General features: G+C 42.3%; 1 protein-coding gene across 1 annotated transcript in view; it reads left to right on the top strand.

Annotated features, from left to right (window-relative positions):
* SPTB (spectrin beta, erythrocytic) overlaps positions 1–18455 on the top strand; it is a 160237-nt gene that overhangs the window by 118867 nt on the left and 22915 nt on the right. The window contains exons 24-32 of the mRNA XM_027843761.1: positions 345–475; positions 3591–3795; positions 4207–4581; positions 7295–7539; positions 8898–9036; positions 9360–9444; positions 10033–10229; positions 11016–11065; positions 11689–11749. Of these exons, the coding sequence (XP_027699562.1) occupies positions 345–475; positions 3591–3795; positions 4207–4581; positions 7295–7539; positions 8898–9036; positions 9360–9444; positions 10033–10229; positions 11016–11065; positions 11689–11749 (1488 nt within the window). The remainder of the gene's footprint in view (positions 1–344; positions 476–3590; positions 3796–4206; positions 4582–7294; positions 7540–8897; positions 9037–9359; positions 9445–10032; positions 10230–11015; positions 11066–11688; positions 11750–18455) is intronic.

The following is an 18455-nucleotide window of genomic DNA, read 5'->3' on the forward strand; positions in this document are numbered from 1 at the left end:
TCACCTCTTTTCTCCAGATTAATGTTAGGTGCACCACATTTATAAAGTTCTGGGTGCAACGTAAGGAATTCTTAACAGGATTGGACTCTGGGAAGAAATCAAATTGCTTGCTAGAGAGTGCCATGATGGTCTTCATTCTGTGTGTGTGTGTGTGTGTGTGTGTGTGTGTGTGTGTGTGTGTGCATGCATGCACGTGCCTATGGTAATAGGGTATGCTGAATTTGCTTGCATCCTTGGGGACTTCCAGCAGCTGTCCTGTAGTTTCTTCCATTGTGTGAGCTTCAGGAAGGGACAGCAAAGAATGCTCTAAGATGGAGCATGATGGCACTTCTGTTTCCATCCAGGATGAAGAGAGCGCCATTGTGATGTTAAAGCGACATCTTCGGCAGCAGCGTTCAGTTGAGGAGTATGGGAAGAACATCAAGCAGCTGGCTGGCCAGGCTCAGAAACTCTTGTCCACTGGTCACCCTGAGGGGTGGGTAACAGTGGGGCTCATTCTTCTGTTTAGGGCAGACCTGACAGTTTTTTTGGTGTTTAGAGAGGAAGGACCTAGCTACAAATGTCTTGATGGGAAAAAATGTTTATGATTTCCGCCAAAAATGGGGATTTGAGATAACTTTTGCTCTACTGAATGTCTAGATTTAATCCCATTATTTAGCTTTGGTTTTAGCAACTCCAACTTCAGCAAACTAATTCCCAAACTAGGAATGGGTTAGATAGCTAGGTGGTGCAGTGGATAGAGCATTGGACCTGGCATAAGGAAGAGCTGAGTTGAAATCTTGCCTCAGATACTACTTGTATGACCACAGGTAGCAAGTCATTTAACTTCTGCCTGTCTCAGCTTCCTCACCTGCAAAAGGGGAATAATAATAACACCTCCCAGAGTTGTTGTGAGGATCAAATGAGATAATATTTATAAAGTACTTTGCAAATCTTAAAGTGCTATATAAATTCTATTTATTATTAGTCTACTTAAATGAATACTTACCCTAAGTATTCATTATTTCAAGGATCTGTTATTTCATTGGTGTGTATTCTTTGTGCAACAGATTGTGGCTCCATTATGAATTAGTAGAGAAACTTTGAGAATTGATTTTTATGCTTGAAAAATCAAGCATGATAATTAAATCAAATTTTAATTTGTGATCTGTAATTAAACATGTGAAAAGTCCATATTTATTGAAGTTGGGTGTTAGATGACAGATTGGGCAATCACTTGGTTCGTGTTCAAAGTTTTTCCAGACTGTTAGTTATTACCAGATCTTGTGCTCAACTGGTATAGCCTTCTAGAACCTAGGCTCACTTTTGTACCATGATAAGGCAACAAAGGAGGACTTTACTAGAGGAGTTAATTGTATATTTTGGTTAACAGAGTTTTCATATACACCAAACATGTATTACTCATTTTCAGAGAGCTAGAATATAATAAAATATACTTAACATTAGACTGTACAAATCTAATTTAACTTATTCTTGATGACCCAACAAGTCCTTCAGATGTCTCAGAATTATCATTATGAATGTCAATGTATAGTATTATAGGAAAAAATCCTGTTATTTGAGCTTTCTAGTTTAAATTCTGGAGGAGGAGGAAGATGATACCCAACATTTATATCTTTATAGCGCTTTGAGGTTTGCAAAGTGCTTTACAAAAATATCATCTCTTTTGTTCCTTACAACAATTCTGGGAAGGAGGTAGGTGCTATTATTATTCCTATTTTATAAATCAGGAAACTGAGGCAGACAGCAATTAAGTGACTTGTTTGGGGTCTTACAGCACTAAGTGTCTGAGGTAAAATTTGAATTCAGGTCTTCCTGACTCCAGATCCAGTAGTCTATCTACTATGCTACCGAGAAGTATATTCTATTTTATTTTATACCATTTAACTTTGGTGCATAAATCACAACTTTCCAGCCATGGCCTTACCAACTACTAAGAGGAAATATGCTAAGCTCACATCAGCCACCACAAAAATTGTCCTTATAATTCCAGGAACATGGTCCAGTGTCCTATGCTGTTCTTCTGTGGACACCAAGGAAGGACCTCTTTGCCTCCACGGTGCTCGGGACTCAAGCTTTTTCCCCAGTGCCTAAAGGCCAGCATGCTAGATAGAGTGCTGGACTTGATGTCAGATATATTTTATTTAATTTATTAAGATTTTTTAGTAAACAAGTATTTATTTTCTCTCCTTTCTACTCTTCTACTTCCAATTCAACAACAACAAAAGAAAATGAAAAGCTTCATAACAAATATATATATATGTATATATCTAATCAAGCAAAACAAATTCTTGCATTGACCATGTCCAAAAATGTATGTTTGATTCTGTAACCTGAGTCCATCAACTCTCTATCAGGAAGTGAGTGCCATGCTTCATCTTTGGCTCTCTGGAGTCATGGTTTGTCATTGCCTTGACTGGAATCTTTCAAAGTTATTTTTCCTTATAATGTTGTGATTATTTAAATTGTTCTCCTGGCTTTGCTCACTTCAATCTGCATCATCTTATAGGTAGTTCATAGATCTTCACAGTTTTCTCTGAGGCTATTTCATTATTTCTTAATAATGATAATAATAATAATAATAATATAATATTCTGTTACATTCACATAATATAATTTGTTTTGCCTTTCCCCAATAGATGAGCACACTCTTGGTTTCTCATTTTTTAAAGCTAATATAAAAAAGCTATTATAAATATTTTTGTACATATAGATCCTTTTCTTCTTTCTTTGATCTCTTTGGAGCATAGACCTAGTAGTGGTGTCTCTGGATGGAAAGGTATGCAAGGTTTAATGACTTAGTTCCAGTTTGCTTTGAACTCATATAGAGTTGGGTTCAAATCTTGCCCAGTTTACTGGCTGCGTGATAGTAATCAAATCACTTGACTACTACATTTTAAGGAACCAGGTAAGACTCAAAGGAGACAATGTGCCTTGTAAACCTTTAAGTGCTATGTAGGTGATGCCAATCAGTGTTCCTCTCTGGTAATGGGCTGATAATGTGTTGGGCATTGGTGAAGGATAAAAACTGTTTTATCAACCTGCTTGCAAAGATAGTGAGCAAGTTCATTCTTCACAATGAATTCTGATTGGTTTAAACTAAGGAGATGATTGGTAAGGAGTCTGGTTGTCAAAACTCCTTGCAATGCCTGAGGACCTGGTAAGGATCATTCCTCTGAGACAGAGAGAAACCTGCACAGTTTTATTTAGGGACTCAGAATTTCATCTCCAGCATCTGCTAAAAGGGACTTTCTTGTTGCCATCAAGCTTCCAATGGAAGGCATCTTGGAGTGGGAGACAGAGCACCTAGACCTTCTACCATAGACCTGTCCATGGTACCTCAGGAAACCTAGGCGTCTTCTTATGTTTCAGTTTCCCCATTAGTCACATGGGGATGAACAGTGGAAGAGAAAGATAAACTAAGGGTTGCAAAATATCTCAGCATCCAAATCTAGGTGCTTTGGAATTCTTTCTCTTTGATACCTCTAATGTCTTTGATGCCCAAGATCACCCCTAATCTTGAAACTTTTGTGTTTTTTTTTTACTTTAGTTGGTATTTGTTTTGTTTTGTTTTGTTTTTTAAATCCTAGGGAACAGATTATCCGACTTCAAGGGCAGGTGGACAAACAATATGCTAGGCTGAAAGATGTGGCTGAGGAACGGAAGCGGAAGCTGGAAAACATGTGTCATTTGTTCCAGCTGAAGAGAGAGGTAGATGACTTGGAACAGTGGATTGCAGAAAGGGAGAAGGTGGCCTCTTCCCAAGAAATGGGACAAGATTTTGACCAAGTTACTGTGAGTTTCACACTGAGAACACTCCTTTTTATTTTTGTTTTTTTTTAACATTGTTGAAAAGGAAAACACATGAGTCTGTCATTATTTTTAGGTGTATAACAATGACAGTCTGCATGTTTTCCTTCCCAATTTTCCATTTTTGTAAAGGACCGAAAACTAATCTATCATCTACTTCTATTAAGCAACAGAGTGTAGCCACAACAGAGTTTGAAGTGTGATGTTTCCAGGGGGTAATCCTCTTGGATTTCAATTTTTTCCTTGAAAAAGGTGTGATGATACATCCATAGATAGCTGTAGTCTAATACAGTCCGTGACAAAAGTGTGAGAGTGTCATGCCACACACACCCCCAACAGCCCAAGAGTCTAATAACCACCTTTCTGTTAACCTGTGTTCTTCTTCTCCAATTCTAGTTGCTGCGGGACAACTTTCGTGACTTTGCTCGGGAGACTGGGGCAATTGGGCAGGAGCGGGTGGACAATGTTAACTTGATAATTGAGCGGCTTATTGATGCTGGCCATGCTGAGGCTGCCACCATTGCTGAGTGGAAGGATGGGCTGAATGAGATCTGGGCTGACCTACTAGAGCTCATAGATACCCGAATGCAGCTGTTAGCTGCCTCCTATGACCTACACCGGTACTTCTATTGGGGAGATGAGATCCTGGGCCTCATTGATGAGAAACACCGGGAGTTGCCTGAAGATGTGGGACTTGATGCCAGTACTGCTGAATCCTTCCACCGTGTTCATACAGCATTTGAGCAAGAATTACATCACTTAGAAGCACAGGTACCATTCTACTCATCTGTCTACCCCCATGTAGCTTTCTTTATGTGGAGACCCAGGAAACCTGCCTTCTGTCCCTATGTACACAGACTATCTTTGATTTCTTTGTGGCTCTTTACAAGTCATTACCCCCGTCCCCACATTCCCATCTGTAAAATGAGTATTTGAGGACTTCAGAGAGTTGGTGTGAATGTCATTGAAGTTATGTCTATGGTGGGCCTGGGAAAGAAGGTGATAGAGAAACATTTTTGTTACCTTCATTATATCATAATCCAGAAGGACATTGTCTAAAAATGGAGCATAAGGCTTTCTGGTTGGAGAGGGGGGTCAGAATGTTTAGGTCTTGCTTTGGGGAAATACTGCAGTGCTTTGGTAGACTGGTGTCTTAATCAACACAGGCACTCTTTTCCACTGGTGCAGATTGTAGCTCCTAGGCATTCTTTATTCATTCATTAAGTGCCTACTACATGTATATGATGGGCCTTGGTCTAGGCACTGGGAATACAAAGACAAAAATCAAACAATTCCTACCCTCAGGGAGCTTACATTCTGTTGGGGCAAGCAACATGAGTTTAAATCCAGCCTCAGACAGCTGTGTGATTCTAGGCAAGTCACTTAACTTCTGATTGCCTTAAGTTTTCTCAACTGTAAAATGGGGATTATAATAGCACCTACCTTGCAGGGTTGTTGTGAAGATCAAATGAGATAGTATTTGAAAAAAAGTGCTTAACATAGTACCTGGCACATAGCAGGTGCTATATAAATGCTTATTTAATTTTCCAATCCATGTATATTATAAAGCTTACATAAAAATAGAAATTTAAAAGGGGTAAAATAATACTTGATCCTAGAATCAATAGGGAGGCACAGCACTTGGTTGAGTAGAGGAGTGACATTGTCAAACATGTGCTTTAGAAAAGCTATTAAAGGGCAGCTAGGTGGTGCAGTGGATAGAGCTCGGGCCTTGGAGTCAGGATTACCTGAGTTCAAATCCGACCTTAAACACTTGACACTTACTAGCTGTGTGCCCCTGGGCAAGTCACTTAATACTGATTGCCTCACCAAAAAAAAAGCAAAAAAAAAAAAAAAAAGCAAGAAAAGCTACTTGAGTAATTTTGTAACACATGGATTGAATAGGAAAAGACTTATAGCAAAGAGAACAATTTGGGGTCATCTGTATGAAGATGATAATTGAAGCCATGGGAGCTGATGAAATCACCAAGTGAGAGAGTCTACAGAGGGAAAGAATAGGGCCCTGGACAGAGCATCAGGGTACACTCACAATTAGAGTATACAATGTAGATGAAGACCATGGAGGGATTGGGAGGGTACACTATGGATGAAGGAGTGAGAGAAGGGGTCAGACTAGTAGAAGGAGGCCTGAGAGAGAGCAGTGGAGAGGGTGCTGTAGATAGATAAAGAAGGATGAGGCTTGAGAAAGGGTCTTCAGATATGGTAACTTTGAAGAAGGCAGTTTTGGTTGAGTTGAGGAATCAAGGATAACTAAAAGGCTGAGAACCTGGGAGATTGGAAGGATGATTCCCTTGATTGAAAAGAGAATCAAGGGGCTGCCAGGTGGAGCAGTGGGTAGAGCATCAACCCTGCAGGCAGGAGGATCTGAGTTCAAATCCATCCTCAGACACTTAATAGCTGTGCAACCCTGGACAAGTCACTTAACTCTGATTGGGGGGGGGGGTGTAGGGAGAGAGAGAGATATTAAGCAGATAGGGCACTAGACTTGAAGTCAGTAAAACTTGGGTTCAAATCATGTTTCAGAAATTCAGAAATCTTTATGACCCTGGGCTCAATTCCTTCATTTGTAAAATGAGGAAATTCAATGGTCTTTACTCTTTCAGTTCTAAATCCATGTTTCTATGAAAAAGGGAAATTCTGAAAAGGGTGAGTTTGGGGATGAAGATAATGTAATTATAATATATCCATGTCTACTCATCCTGTTGCACTCTTCCTAAGTGAAAAATGAAAAGGGTGGGGGGAGATGAAATGGGGCTTACTCACTGTCTCCTGCCCTGGAGCACAGAGTATGAAGCTCTGGTGATGGGAAACCATATGTGAGGATACTACAGAGGAATTTTGTCTGCTTACCTTCTGTGAGTAGGTCTAGGTTATCACTTCCTCAAGGGGACCCATATCAGGGGCAGCCACAAGGAGGCCAGCAATGGAAAGGAGCGTAGAGGGGCAAAATCTTGAAGAGGGTGAGGTAATTGTGTTAGGCACAAGTCCACAGTTAACTGGGGAGGGGTAAGAGGATGAGATACAGCCCATCTTTCCACCCTCTGATTGAAGTCATTTTATGTCCCTGACTTCACCATCACCATCCCATGTAGGAGGCCAGAACCCTTATCCTTCCCAAGCCCATAATTCCTCTGTCATATAGAACAATGGCACACTTTGAATGAGGCAGTGTGAAATGGTGGCTAGAGTAGGGGATTTTGAATCAGAAATACGTGGATCCAAATCCTACTTCTGACATTTACCAGCTGTGTGACCATGGGTAAGTCACTCAACTGCTCTGAACCTCTGTTTCCCAATACATAAAATACCTATAATAATACCTATAGTACCTACCTCATGGGGTTGTTGTGAGATGCGAATGAGACTGTGTCTACATAAAGCACTTTGTAAACTGTAAAGCACCATAGGCATGCAATTGATCATCTTGTGATGATGATGATGATGATGATGATGATGACTACAGATGCGGCAGTTCCGTGATATGGCCACACGCCTGCAGACAGCCTATGCTGGGGAGAAGGCTGACGAGATCCAGAGCAAAGAGCAGGAGGTGTCCACTACATTGAAAGCACTGTCGGACGCCTGTGCAGGGCGCCGGGCCCAGCTGGAGGACACGGCAGACAAATTCCGTTTCTTCAGCATGGTCCGGGACCTCCTCTCTTGGATAGAAAGCATCATCCAGCAGATAGAAACCCAAGAGAAGCCCAGGTATGGCAGCAAAGGCAGAGACCTGTCTTCTTCTTCGGTGGCTACTTTCCCCCACCAGATGGGGCTCATGGACTTAGGCACAGACTCTGACAGTTGTTCTCCGAAGAAGGAAAAAAGGGTGGGGCCAGAGCCAGCATGGCTTGGTGTTGTTGTAATGACGCAGGACCTTTGGGGTTCATCGAGGGAGCAGAGACGCTTGATCAGTGTGGGGCCTGGAAAAGCCAAGGTCCTGCCCGGGCTTGGGCTGAGGCTGAAAGTGACTTTGCTCACTTCCCATTTATTTATGTCCTGGATACTTGTGCCAGCTTGTATAAGGCATTATTAGTAAGAATCATAGTTTCAGTGTTCTGAGAGTGCTAAGCTCCCTTGGCAGTAAAGGACCTTGAACGACTCATGGTTGGACCATACATAAGCCCAGATGTCCCCTACTATCTGTTCTCCAAAATTGTATCATTGGTAAAAAAAAAAACAAACATCTCTTTCCCCATGCTAACAGAGAAGAATTGCATTCTTTCTGCTTAGGAGTAAATAAGCCACAACTGGGAATCCCAGTGGAAGAGCTGGTGTTATAAAGTTCTCAGCATCTTCGATTCCAATTTGTTTAAAGCCACTCATTTATTTACCACCTACTGTGCACAAACTCTGTGCCTGTTGTTGTCCCTCAGAGTCACTTTTCCTCCATTTCATCTGTACTTCCCCCCAGAGACTGGGACCTCGCCCACAGAACCCACCGTGTTCCAGATGGCTAGTTTTATTTTGGGGGTCCTAACACCCCACAGAAAGAGCCAGTCAGTCTTTTTTTCTGCCCAAGTCCCTGGCCCTGGGAATCCCCAAGCCTTCCTCAGTCCTTCAGATTCTCTCTCTGCAGCTGGCCTTCTAGAGGACTCCTAGGAGAGTTAATTACTGGACTGTTTGAGAGGTTGGTGTGGTCTGAGTCATTAGAGTCACACAGTAGGAGGCCTGGATGCCAAAAATGTTGTAGTTTTGGAATTTCTTTTTTTGTTTGTTTGTTTGTTTTTGCTAGGCAATGGGGTTAAGTGACTTGCCCAGGGTCACACAGCTAGGAAGTATCAAGTATCTGAGGCCAGATTTGAACTCAGGTCCTCCTGACTTCAGGGCCAATGTTCTATCCAATGCTCCACCTAGCAGCCCTCTAGTTTGGGAATTTCTAAGTAGTATTTCTGAAGAACTAGGGCCTCACAATGAGTGTGCAGCTTTAAGGCTTTTTCCTCCTTCAGGAGTCTGAGAATTATCCAGAGAGGAAATTTCCCTTTTGGCTTTAGCCTCAGGGTGCAGTCTTTTAGCTGAATTCCCTTGCCATCATCCTTCTCCCCCTCTTCACCTGCCTCTCTTATCAGGGATGTGTCTTCTGTGGAACTGCTTATGAAGTACCATCAAGACATCAAGGCAGAAATTGAAACCCGGAGCAAAAATTTCAGCACATGCCTTGAGCTAGGAGAATCATTGCTTCAGCGGCAGCACCAGGCTTCTGAAGAGGTGAGAAAGGGGAGGGTCTAGAATAAGGGCCAGGGACTGGCTCCTCCAGAGAGAGAAACTGGGGACCACTTGGTTTCAGGTATCATACCCTCTTCCAGTAATGTCTTCAGTAATCCATCTATCTTCCCATCAATTCATTCATTCAGTAAATATTTAAGTACCTACTATATGTTAGACTCTACAAAGGATACAGTTATTCAGGACTTAGTCTTTATACTTGACGAGCATAAAATATGTACATGTAGAGCTTATAAATGGTTGAGATGTGGGGTAACGCTCTGAGCTCTGGACTAGAACCCAAAATCTCCTTACTGTCATTGCAGATCAAGGAGAAACTGAATCAGGTGATATCAAGAAGGCAGGAGATGATGGAGAAATGGGACAGCCGCTCAGAACGGCTATATCTATGTGAGTACAACCTTGGGGCCAATGAACTTGGCCAGGCTGGGGGCTTCTTGTGGATGAAGGGGAGGGGGGAGGAGCATAAAACTCCTCAGTTTTATGATCAGCTCAGTCTAGGGAAGAACTATCCACAACCCATTCATTCCCTACCTCCACCCCCACTGTAGACAGGGGTTCTTAACTAAGAAGGCCCAGCCTCAGGCTTGTACCTGGGCTTCCTCCAGGCTGTCTGGGAAGAAGATTTTCAAGATCTTGACCCTAGCCCTGTGGGACTTTGAGAGTAAAAATGGTAGATGGTTACATGGATGTTAGTGAGAAGACTTATATACCAGGTGGCTGCTGAAATCTGCACTATGGAACAAATCAAGTCATCAAGCATTTATTAAGCACTTACTAAATGCCAGGCAGAGTGATAAGTGATCAGGAAAGACAAAAGAACAATTCCTGCCCTCAAGGACCTGCCATGCCTAAACTTCCCTTCCCACAAACCATAGTCTCTCTGCTGAGCTGCCTAAGAGTCCCAGGGCCAAGGGGCAGAGCTAAGCTGTTGAGGTCTTCTGTGTGTGTGGGTCTGTGGCTTGTTCTTTGTGACAGTGTTGGAAGTGTGTCGGTTCTCTCGGGATGCTTCTGTGGCCGAAGCATGGCTGATTGCCCAGGAGCCTTACTTGGCCAGCAGGGACTTTGGACATACGGTGGACAGTGTGGAGAAACTTATCAAGAGACATGAAGCTTTTGAGAAGTCCATAGCCACTTGGGCTGAGAGATTTGCTGCCCTGGAGAAACTCACCACGGTGAGCTATGGGGCACCCGAGTGTTGGGGCCAAGATGGGAAAAGCTAGAGTGAAGGAGGTAACCAGTGAGCCTGAAATTGCTAGGAAGGCAAAGAGTGGGGTAAGGGAAGGGCTTCAGAGGAAGTTGAGGTAAGCCATTTATTAAGTGCAATGCTCTGTAAATGAGAAGAGTGATGGAGAGGACACTAAAAAAAAAATAGAAGATGCTGTTCTCTTTCATGAAGTTGTTTACAGTTCTACAGAAACAAGACACACATATGTGAAAAAGACCTAAGAATGTTTCATTAAATGATTCATTATTAAGCTTGATAATCGTGTGTCAGCATGAAAATATTTTCAAAGGATTGCAAATAAATGCAAGGGAATAGGGTTGGGAGCTTATGTGTAAGTGAAATGACTGCTGGATTTAGTCAGGAGCCCTAGGTTCAAACCCCAGATCTATGATTTACCACCTCTGTGATCCTGGGCAAGTCATTTTACCTCTGTCTTATTTTCTTCATTTGTAAATTAAGGAGGGTGGACTACATGTCTTGTAAGGTCCCTTCCAGCTCCATTATCTATTATACTCAAGCAAGAAGGTAGTTTGGTAACTGTGACATCAATAGATTTAGAGCCTACTCACCCAAGTAGCTGCAGTGTGATTGGTCTGGCGAGAGGAGGTATAATTGAGGGAAGGCTCCTCTTGGGGCATAGCACAGAGAAACTAGCTCACTGATAGCATTCTGTCCCCATCCTCATGTTTACTGTGTCTTTCCTGACCCAATGAATGACCTTTTCTTTCTCTAGCTTGAGCTGAAAGAACGCCAGATTCCAGAGAAACACACAGAGGACAGAGGGTAAGTACCATAAGAACAGAGCCTGGTTGAGTCTCAAGACAAGCAAGTTTTAAATACTGAGTAAGGTAGACAACTAGGGCTAGAGAACACAGTAGAAAAGAGGAAATGGGGAAAGGAATTTTCCCTCAGGAGTAGCATCCTTAGAGCCTCATGAAGCTATGACAGATGTGCATCTTGATCTTCAATTTGTGGGTATTTATATTGAAAAAGAAACCCCTAAGAAGTCCTGGGTTTGGGGGCTTTGTAAATTATTAATGGAAGACAAAGGGAGAGCTCTCCTGAATCATGTGGGACCTAAAACTGGAAAGGTAAATCTAGAATAAAGAGAATTAAGTTTTATTGCTCTGGATCACTGCCACTGGGGCAAAGCTCACTCCTCATTCTTCCAGGAGCCATGTATAATGTTCACATGGCTGCTTTACATTGGAGACTCTTCCATTTTTCAAAGGATTATGGTTTTTTGGGGGAAATATTTAGCTAAATTTTGTAGGGTAAGCTTGCTGCTGTTTTCTGGGGATCTGTACATGTTAACCTGTGTGCTATGTGTAAGAAGTCAGTCTCCATTTGGTAGGTGCTGCCTTATGAAACGATTTGTTTTTAAACTGGTCTTCCATATTCCTCAGGGCTCAGGAGGAGGAAGGTGAGACAGCTGGAAGTGAGACAGCTACTAAAATAACATCACCGGTCAGTTCCTCAACACATCTGTCTACTTCCGGGTAATCTGTACTGCCAGACCCTACTCACCCATCCTAGAGCTCAGTCCAAGTCAATCAGCAAGAATGCTGAGAATGGTGCACCCATCACTCCTCTGGCCCTTCCATCTTCCCCTCCCCCTTCCAGAGGCTCCTGTTTCAGTTCAGTCTTCCTCATTTTATTGTGTTTACTTAATTCTCCAATATAATTGACTTCCTCCTCAATTCTGTGTAAGTGAAATGCTGGAAGGAGATTATGTGTCTATCCATCGAGATGCCTTCCTTTTTAGTTTGGTTTTATTTAGTTTAATAAATGTTAATGGATAAACATATCACCGTTCACATCATAGGGAAGACCAAATAATTCATGCTGAGCCGTTCTGTTTATGAACTTTCTCTTTTCTTTCCAATTCACCCCTTCCTTGTCCTCAAAACTGGAGTGTTTTTCTCCCCACCTGCAGGACCTTCCGAGTTCTGAAAGTAGAATCTTTCTTTTCTGGTCCTGAGAGTGGGAAGTGCACGGTACACATTCCCCCCACCCCCATCCTCATGAGCTCCTTTATTTTTTTCTTAATGAAAACTTTTACCACCTTTCTCAATTCCCATTCATCCAGGCCTGATGCACCAGATTCACTGGGGTACACATATGGAGGTCCTGGAGGCTGGGAAGGGGGTTAAGTGGAAAAGTGGCAGAAGAAAATCTTAGAGTATCAGAGATGAAGGGGGTGAGCTCTCAGCCTTCTGTTGTATAGAAGAAAGTTATGTAGTAGACATAGCAGAGATAGCAGAAGAGGCTCAGGGATTACTATAGTCAACCAAGATTCCAGGATTTCATTCAGGAGCTCTCTAGAGGGTGTTTTCAGAGGTTATGATTAAGACAAAACCCAGAAGAGAAGGAAAAAGGGGTCGTGGGTGGTGGCAAGGTAAGAAGCATATTCCAGTGGAGTTTCTGTTGGGGGCAAGTGAAGCTATAATGACATTTTTGTTGGGGAACAATTATTTGGTGTTGAAGTCAAATGAATACAGGCCTACAAAAGTGAGCAAGAAGAAAGCAAGATGTCTTGTGCACCACCAACCTATGCACAGCATCCCTACCTGCATGGCGCTATTTCCCCCTCCATTCCTAAGTCATCTGGCCAAGTGCATGCTTCTGTGGAACTCCTGGGTGGAAATGAAGTGATGTGTGGTCCTCGTTCACCTCACCCTGTCTTGGTTTCTGGACATTAGTGAAATTTGGGGACGGGGCAAGAAATTAACTCAGGATGAAAACTGGTTTTCTGTGAGATACCGCTGTGTTGGATCTCATGCCAAAACCAAATTTGTGCCCTCTCCCTCTCAGCACCTGATCGAGGTAGTGGTAAGAACACTGTCCGAGGAGACATGAGTTCTAATCCCAATTTAGTCACTAGCTTGCTGTGTGACTTTAGGTAAGTCATTTTTAATGTCATTAATATCTTCATTTAAGCAATGAGGAGGTTGGATTGGATGATCTCAAAAGGTCCTTTCCAGGTCCTTCTAAGTACCGTTCGTAGATTAAGCCTGCACATTCATGTCTTCATACTCTAAACACACACATACACAGTGTGTATCTCTGCTGCCTCGTACCTCAGTGATATTCAGAAACCTGCTCTGGCCCCAACGTGCTCAGCAGGAGGGCAATAGCAGGAGTCCAGCAGTGGAGGATGCAGAGTCCACCTCAGAAGCTCCCAAGAAAGTTCCTTTTGCATGTGGTAATCCTCCTTCCTGGCCTTTGGTGAAATATCCTGAACTCCCACTAACCAGCAGACAGCCACGGCAACAGGAACAGAGCTGAACTATCCCAAGCCCAGCACTTGCCAAAAAAAAAAATTGTGTTTTGTGGTCTGACTTCCCAAAATAACCCCTGCCTCTGCCTCTTCTGGAGACACAGGCTTGAGGTCGAGTGGCCAGTGCTGTCCTCCAAAGACGTACTGCTTTCCTGCCCCATGGCTGTTTTCCCTAGGATAAATCACTATTTGTCTGTGTGGAATTGTATACAGTGTCTGTGTGCATTATTGTGTCCAAACAAGTGTCCATTTAATTACTCCTTGTGTCTGTGTACGTACATGCATTTCATTTATATATGCAATAGAGCCCTGCTCTTCCTATGTCGACCCCCTTTTATCTATGCTCCTGGAATATCCTGTGTGGGGAATGGGGAGAAGGGGAAAAATGGGCCAAATGCTTAGGGAGAAAGGTGAGTATGATTCCATATGTGTGGCTACTTCTGTATAGCCAAAAGCACTTTATCCAAATATGGAAACCTGCACGTGGCCAGAACCAGAAAGAAATGAAGACAGCAAGTCAAATGAACATGAGGCAATGGCACCAATAGAAATGGATGGTCTGTTGCTTCATCTTCTAGTTTTGTTTTTTTTTACCTTCTGTTTTCATGAAGATCTGATTTTTTAGTGGGGGATGGGGACTCAAGGAAAACAGAAGGGAGGGGGAAAAGAGGGGTGTGGAAGATTGGGAATTATTTTGGCCAAAGAGGAATTTTGAAAAATATTTTCTGCCTGTTAACCCCACTGGAAACATCTCCCCTTCTTATTAGACATAAAATCCTGGGGAACTGGTGCCTGCATTCTTGCCTGTGTGTATGCTCTCTTGGTGCTGGTGGCCATGTAGAATAGACACGTGCTTAGTCTCTGTCTTACATTGTTTCATGTGAAATGGTCGCTCATGCATGACAAACTCCCTGCCTTCTCTCCCTGTTACATGAGAAGGGAGTGGGATGGACCAGAATGCAGTCCAGCAAACACATCACTATTAATGTCCAGGTGCCAGGAGAGCTATCCCAGAGGTTCATCACACTCCCATTCCTCATGCCACATATACATTACCTTTCATACATCTGTGCATAAACATATACTCCCTCTCAAAGATTAGTCTATATTTAATTCATTAAGATTTTTCAATCCAATTTGCCTTCTTTCCAAGAATATGGTTAGTCACTTCATTTACTCCTTCCCCCTCCAGTTTTTCCAGTATGTTCAGTCCAGTTGAGGGTTAACTCTAGTATTCAGGAAGTCTTAGCCTTTCTTTGTGTCAAAGCCTCCTTTGGCAGACTGGTGAAGCCATGGCCCCCTTCTCAGAAGAGTGTTTGTAAATGAATAAAATAAAATACATAGGATTACAAAAAGAAATACAAAAGAAATTAATTATTTTGAAATAGTTTTTAAGATGTTTTTAAAAGTTAATGGACCCCAGGTTATGAACCTCTACTATAAATGCTTTCAACACTATATTACAAAAGCAAATTTGTAATGTAGTGATTTTTATTTATTGCATAAGGGACATAAATCACCTTTGGAGACCTTCTTTATATCCTTGACCTTCATGGCTGGACATGAGAGAGTTTTGCTTAAACTATTCTTTCAATCTGTGACATTTGACAAACAATGTAATTACTACCCACCCCCTAACACCAGTCTGTCTGAGAATCAATGGCTGTCTTGCCAAGGACTAGATCACAAGAAATTGATTGATTTTCTCTGTCTCATCATTTATCATGAAGGACTATAAACCAATCCCCCAGCTCAGGGAATGACTTCCCTAAATTTTCCAGAACAGAAGAAAAGGTAACCTGAGACCTGCCCTGTCTCTGGACCTTGTCTAGAACCTTCTGCAAGAACAGCTTACCCTGGACAGCATGGAGGCACGTTGTATTGTGTGCGTGCTGTTCAGATACTAGCACTCTCCTTAGGAATGTCCTCTTTCTATCCCACCCCACTCCACTCCACCTTTCCTCTGCTTCATGGAACTCACAGGAATGTGGTGCAGGTGATAGGTGAGTATATGGAGGCAGCAGAAGGAACAAAATGCCAATATGCAGAAGGCAAAATTTGGGGTAAGCACACGGGGCGATGATAAAGAAGAGGTCATGTGGTCTAGTGAAAAAAGCATCATATCAGGGACCTGGGTTCTAGTAATGGCTTCACCACTAACTAGCTGTGTGGACTTGGGTAAGTTAATTAATTTCCTTTGTTTCTTTATCTCTAAATGATGATGCCATCCATGAAATAATAACTTCCTCCTTACTTTACAAATATGTTGGGAGGTTTGAGAATGTGTGAAAATATCATATAAATGGAAATACTTCAACATATTTGAGGGACTAAAGAAGACTACTTAATCTGCTTTTTATAGTCTATCTCTTCGTATCTAGATTATTGACAAGTGTTATCTAACCAACGCTGGGAGAAGAGGAGATAATTATCATGGAAAGAGACTTTGATTGGGAGTCAGGAGATCTGGGTTCTAGTCTTGGCTTTACCCCTTGTTAACTATATGACCCCGAGCAGTTAGATTTACTTCTAGGTCTCAGTTTTCCCATCCACAAAACTGGGGCCTTGGTCTAGATGAACTCTAGCCTTCAAGCCGTAACATTCATGGATTCCTATGATTAGGGATGGATCCAGAATTCTTTCCATAGAGTAGGTATGCACTCTAATCTTTTTAGTGAGATTCCTCCTTCCCACCCCCAGGATTGTACTTTCCTAAGGTGTCTGGCATTTAAAAAGATTCATCTTTTTCCCTCCCTGTCTCTGCCTGTCCCTCGCTGGAATAACCCTCAGGCAAGTGTATACCTCAGTTTTCCTGCCTTTGCTATGAAACAAGTAATGCCTGCACTAACCCGCCTCACAAGGCTATTAATTAACATTTGTGTGAAAGAGTTCTTGTTCCGGTTTTCTTTGAAAAGCAATATGCCCATTTTTACTAAGGGCAGCATGGCCTACTGGAAGGAATGATGAGCACGGAATCACAGAATGTGAGAATCAGAAGGGACCTCAGTAATTATTTGATCCAACGCAAAAAGGAATCCCACTAGAACACAGCCAGCAAGTGGTTGTCCAGTTTCTGTTTGATTACCTCCAAGGACGAGGAGCCCACCGCCTCTCACAGGAGCCCATTCTGCTTTTGGAGAACTAATTATTAGAAACTATTTATTCCCCTGATATTGAGCCTAAATTTGATTCTTTTCATCTTCCATCCATTGGTCCTACGGAACAAGTCTAGTCTATCCTGTATGTGACAAGAAGATCTGGGTTCAGCTCACAACTCTAACATTAGCTGTGTGGACATCTATGGACGTGTCACTTAACCTCTCAGAGGGTAAGGACACTTGTAGTACCTACCTGTCAGGGATGTTGTGAAGATATGAATAGGGGAGGCATTTTGTAAACTTTTAAAGTGTTAAATTGATATAAGCTATTAAGGTGCAAAATCTGGAATCTATTTTCCTTCTCTACTTTTTAAAACCACAGTTTAGCAGTAATAAAAGGCCTGTAAAATGCAGATCCTGTCTGTTTGGGTGGAAGGGAGGGGAAAAGTACAGAAGGAAAGTCACTCCCTGCAGTCTGACAGAAATCATTTCTAGCCACAACTAACCCTTGCTTTGTGAAGACCCTTTAATCCAGGGGCAACACACTGAAGCCTGAGATCCCACTCTTAATCTCTATCTCTTAGCCTTGAAACACTGGCCCTGAAAATTTAGGCTCAATATAAAGGGAAATTTTCTAAAATTGAGAGCTTTTCCAAAATTGAATTAGACTGTCTCAGGAGAAAGTCCTGTGGGGTTTCCCTTCCACTGGAGGTCTTCAAGCAAAGACTAATTGCTTTGGAGGGTCTATTGTAGTGGAGACTTTTTTGGTCGGTTACAAGTTGTAGTTGGTGGCTCCTAAGGTCCCTTTCATATCTGGAATTCCGTAATTCTTTGGGTTTAGCTTGGGGATACTGGGTTCCTTGTCTTCATGCCTTTCTCTATCACAGACTAATCTTGGATGAATGATTTAAGCGGCCTGTTCATTTGGATGTGGTTTCATTGAAACAACCAGCCATTTTTAAAATATAAGCAACAGCACACCCAGGTTCTTAGAATGGGGTGAATTTGGAACAAGGATAGCAGGCCCTGCGTCCAACATTTCTTCTAGTAGCAGCTTCAGCTGGCTTCAGCGGTTTTCCTCTTCTTGTCAGCACTCTTGTAGTTGGCTGAGAGCTTTTAACTAGAACAGTATGCATTGACAGCCTTGGATTAAAAAAGAAGCCATTGTTTCTTTTTTGCCTGGACAAGCTTTTACTCCTCTTCTCCTGGCATCACCACCTCCGCCCCATTCCATGAGACAGAGATGACATGAAAATCACTTGTTCATTAGAGGTAGGCATGGCAAGTAAACAATAATTTCCCCTCAAACATGGGATGGTCTCTCTTCTCTCTGACCACTGGAATGATTAAGTTAATGTGCATAATGGTCCATCTGTCTACAGTGCCAGGGTGTAGTCTCATTGCTCCATACTTCCAAAATGAAAACTCTTGGACTACTTACCTGTGTCTGTCCACTGCTCTTCCCTCTATATTTTTACTCAGGGGAAGGCACCTTACAAGGTAATTGCCTTGTGTCTCTCTAGATCTCCAGATTATCCTCAGGTCCTTTTTTAAAAATTTCTTTCCAAGTATGTGTTGGTAGGGTAGGTGACAATAAAATACACATTAAAAAAAACCTCAAACGTGGGATGTGAAGATGGAAATCATCATAATATAGCATCCTAGCTGGGATTGAGAGTCGTACTTTTTTTCTCTAAAATCTCTTTTTCTCATGCTAATTGCTGTGGTTTGGAGGGGGGGGCATCTTATTTACTTGACTGTGAGATCCTTGAAGTCAGAGATTATTTTCGTCAGT

This window comes from Vombatus ursinus, unplaced genomic scaffold, assembly GCF_900497805.2.
Source record: "Vombatus ursinus unplaced genomic scaffold, bare-nosed wombat genome assembly UNPS02014926.1, whole genome shotgun sequence".
NCBI classification, from domain to species: Eukaryota; Metazoa; Chordata; class Mammalia; order Diprotodontia; family Vombatidae; genus Vombatus; species Vombatus ursinus.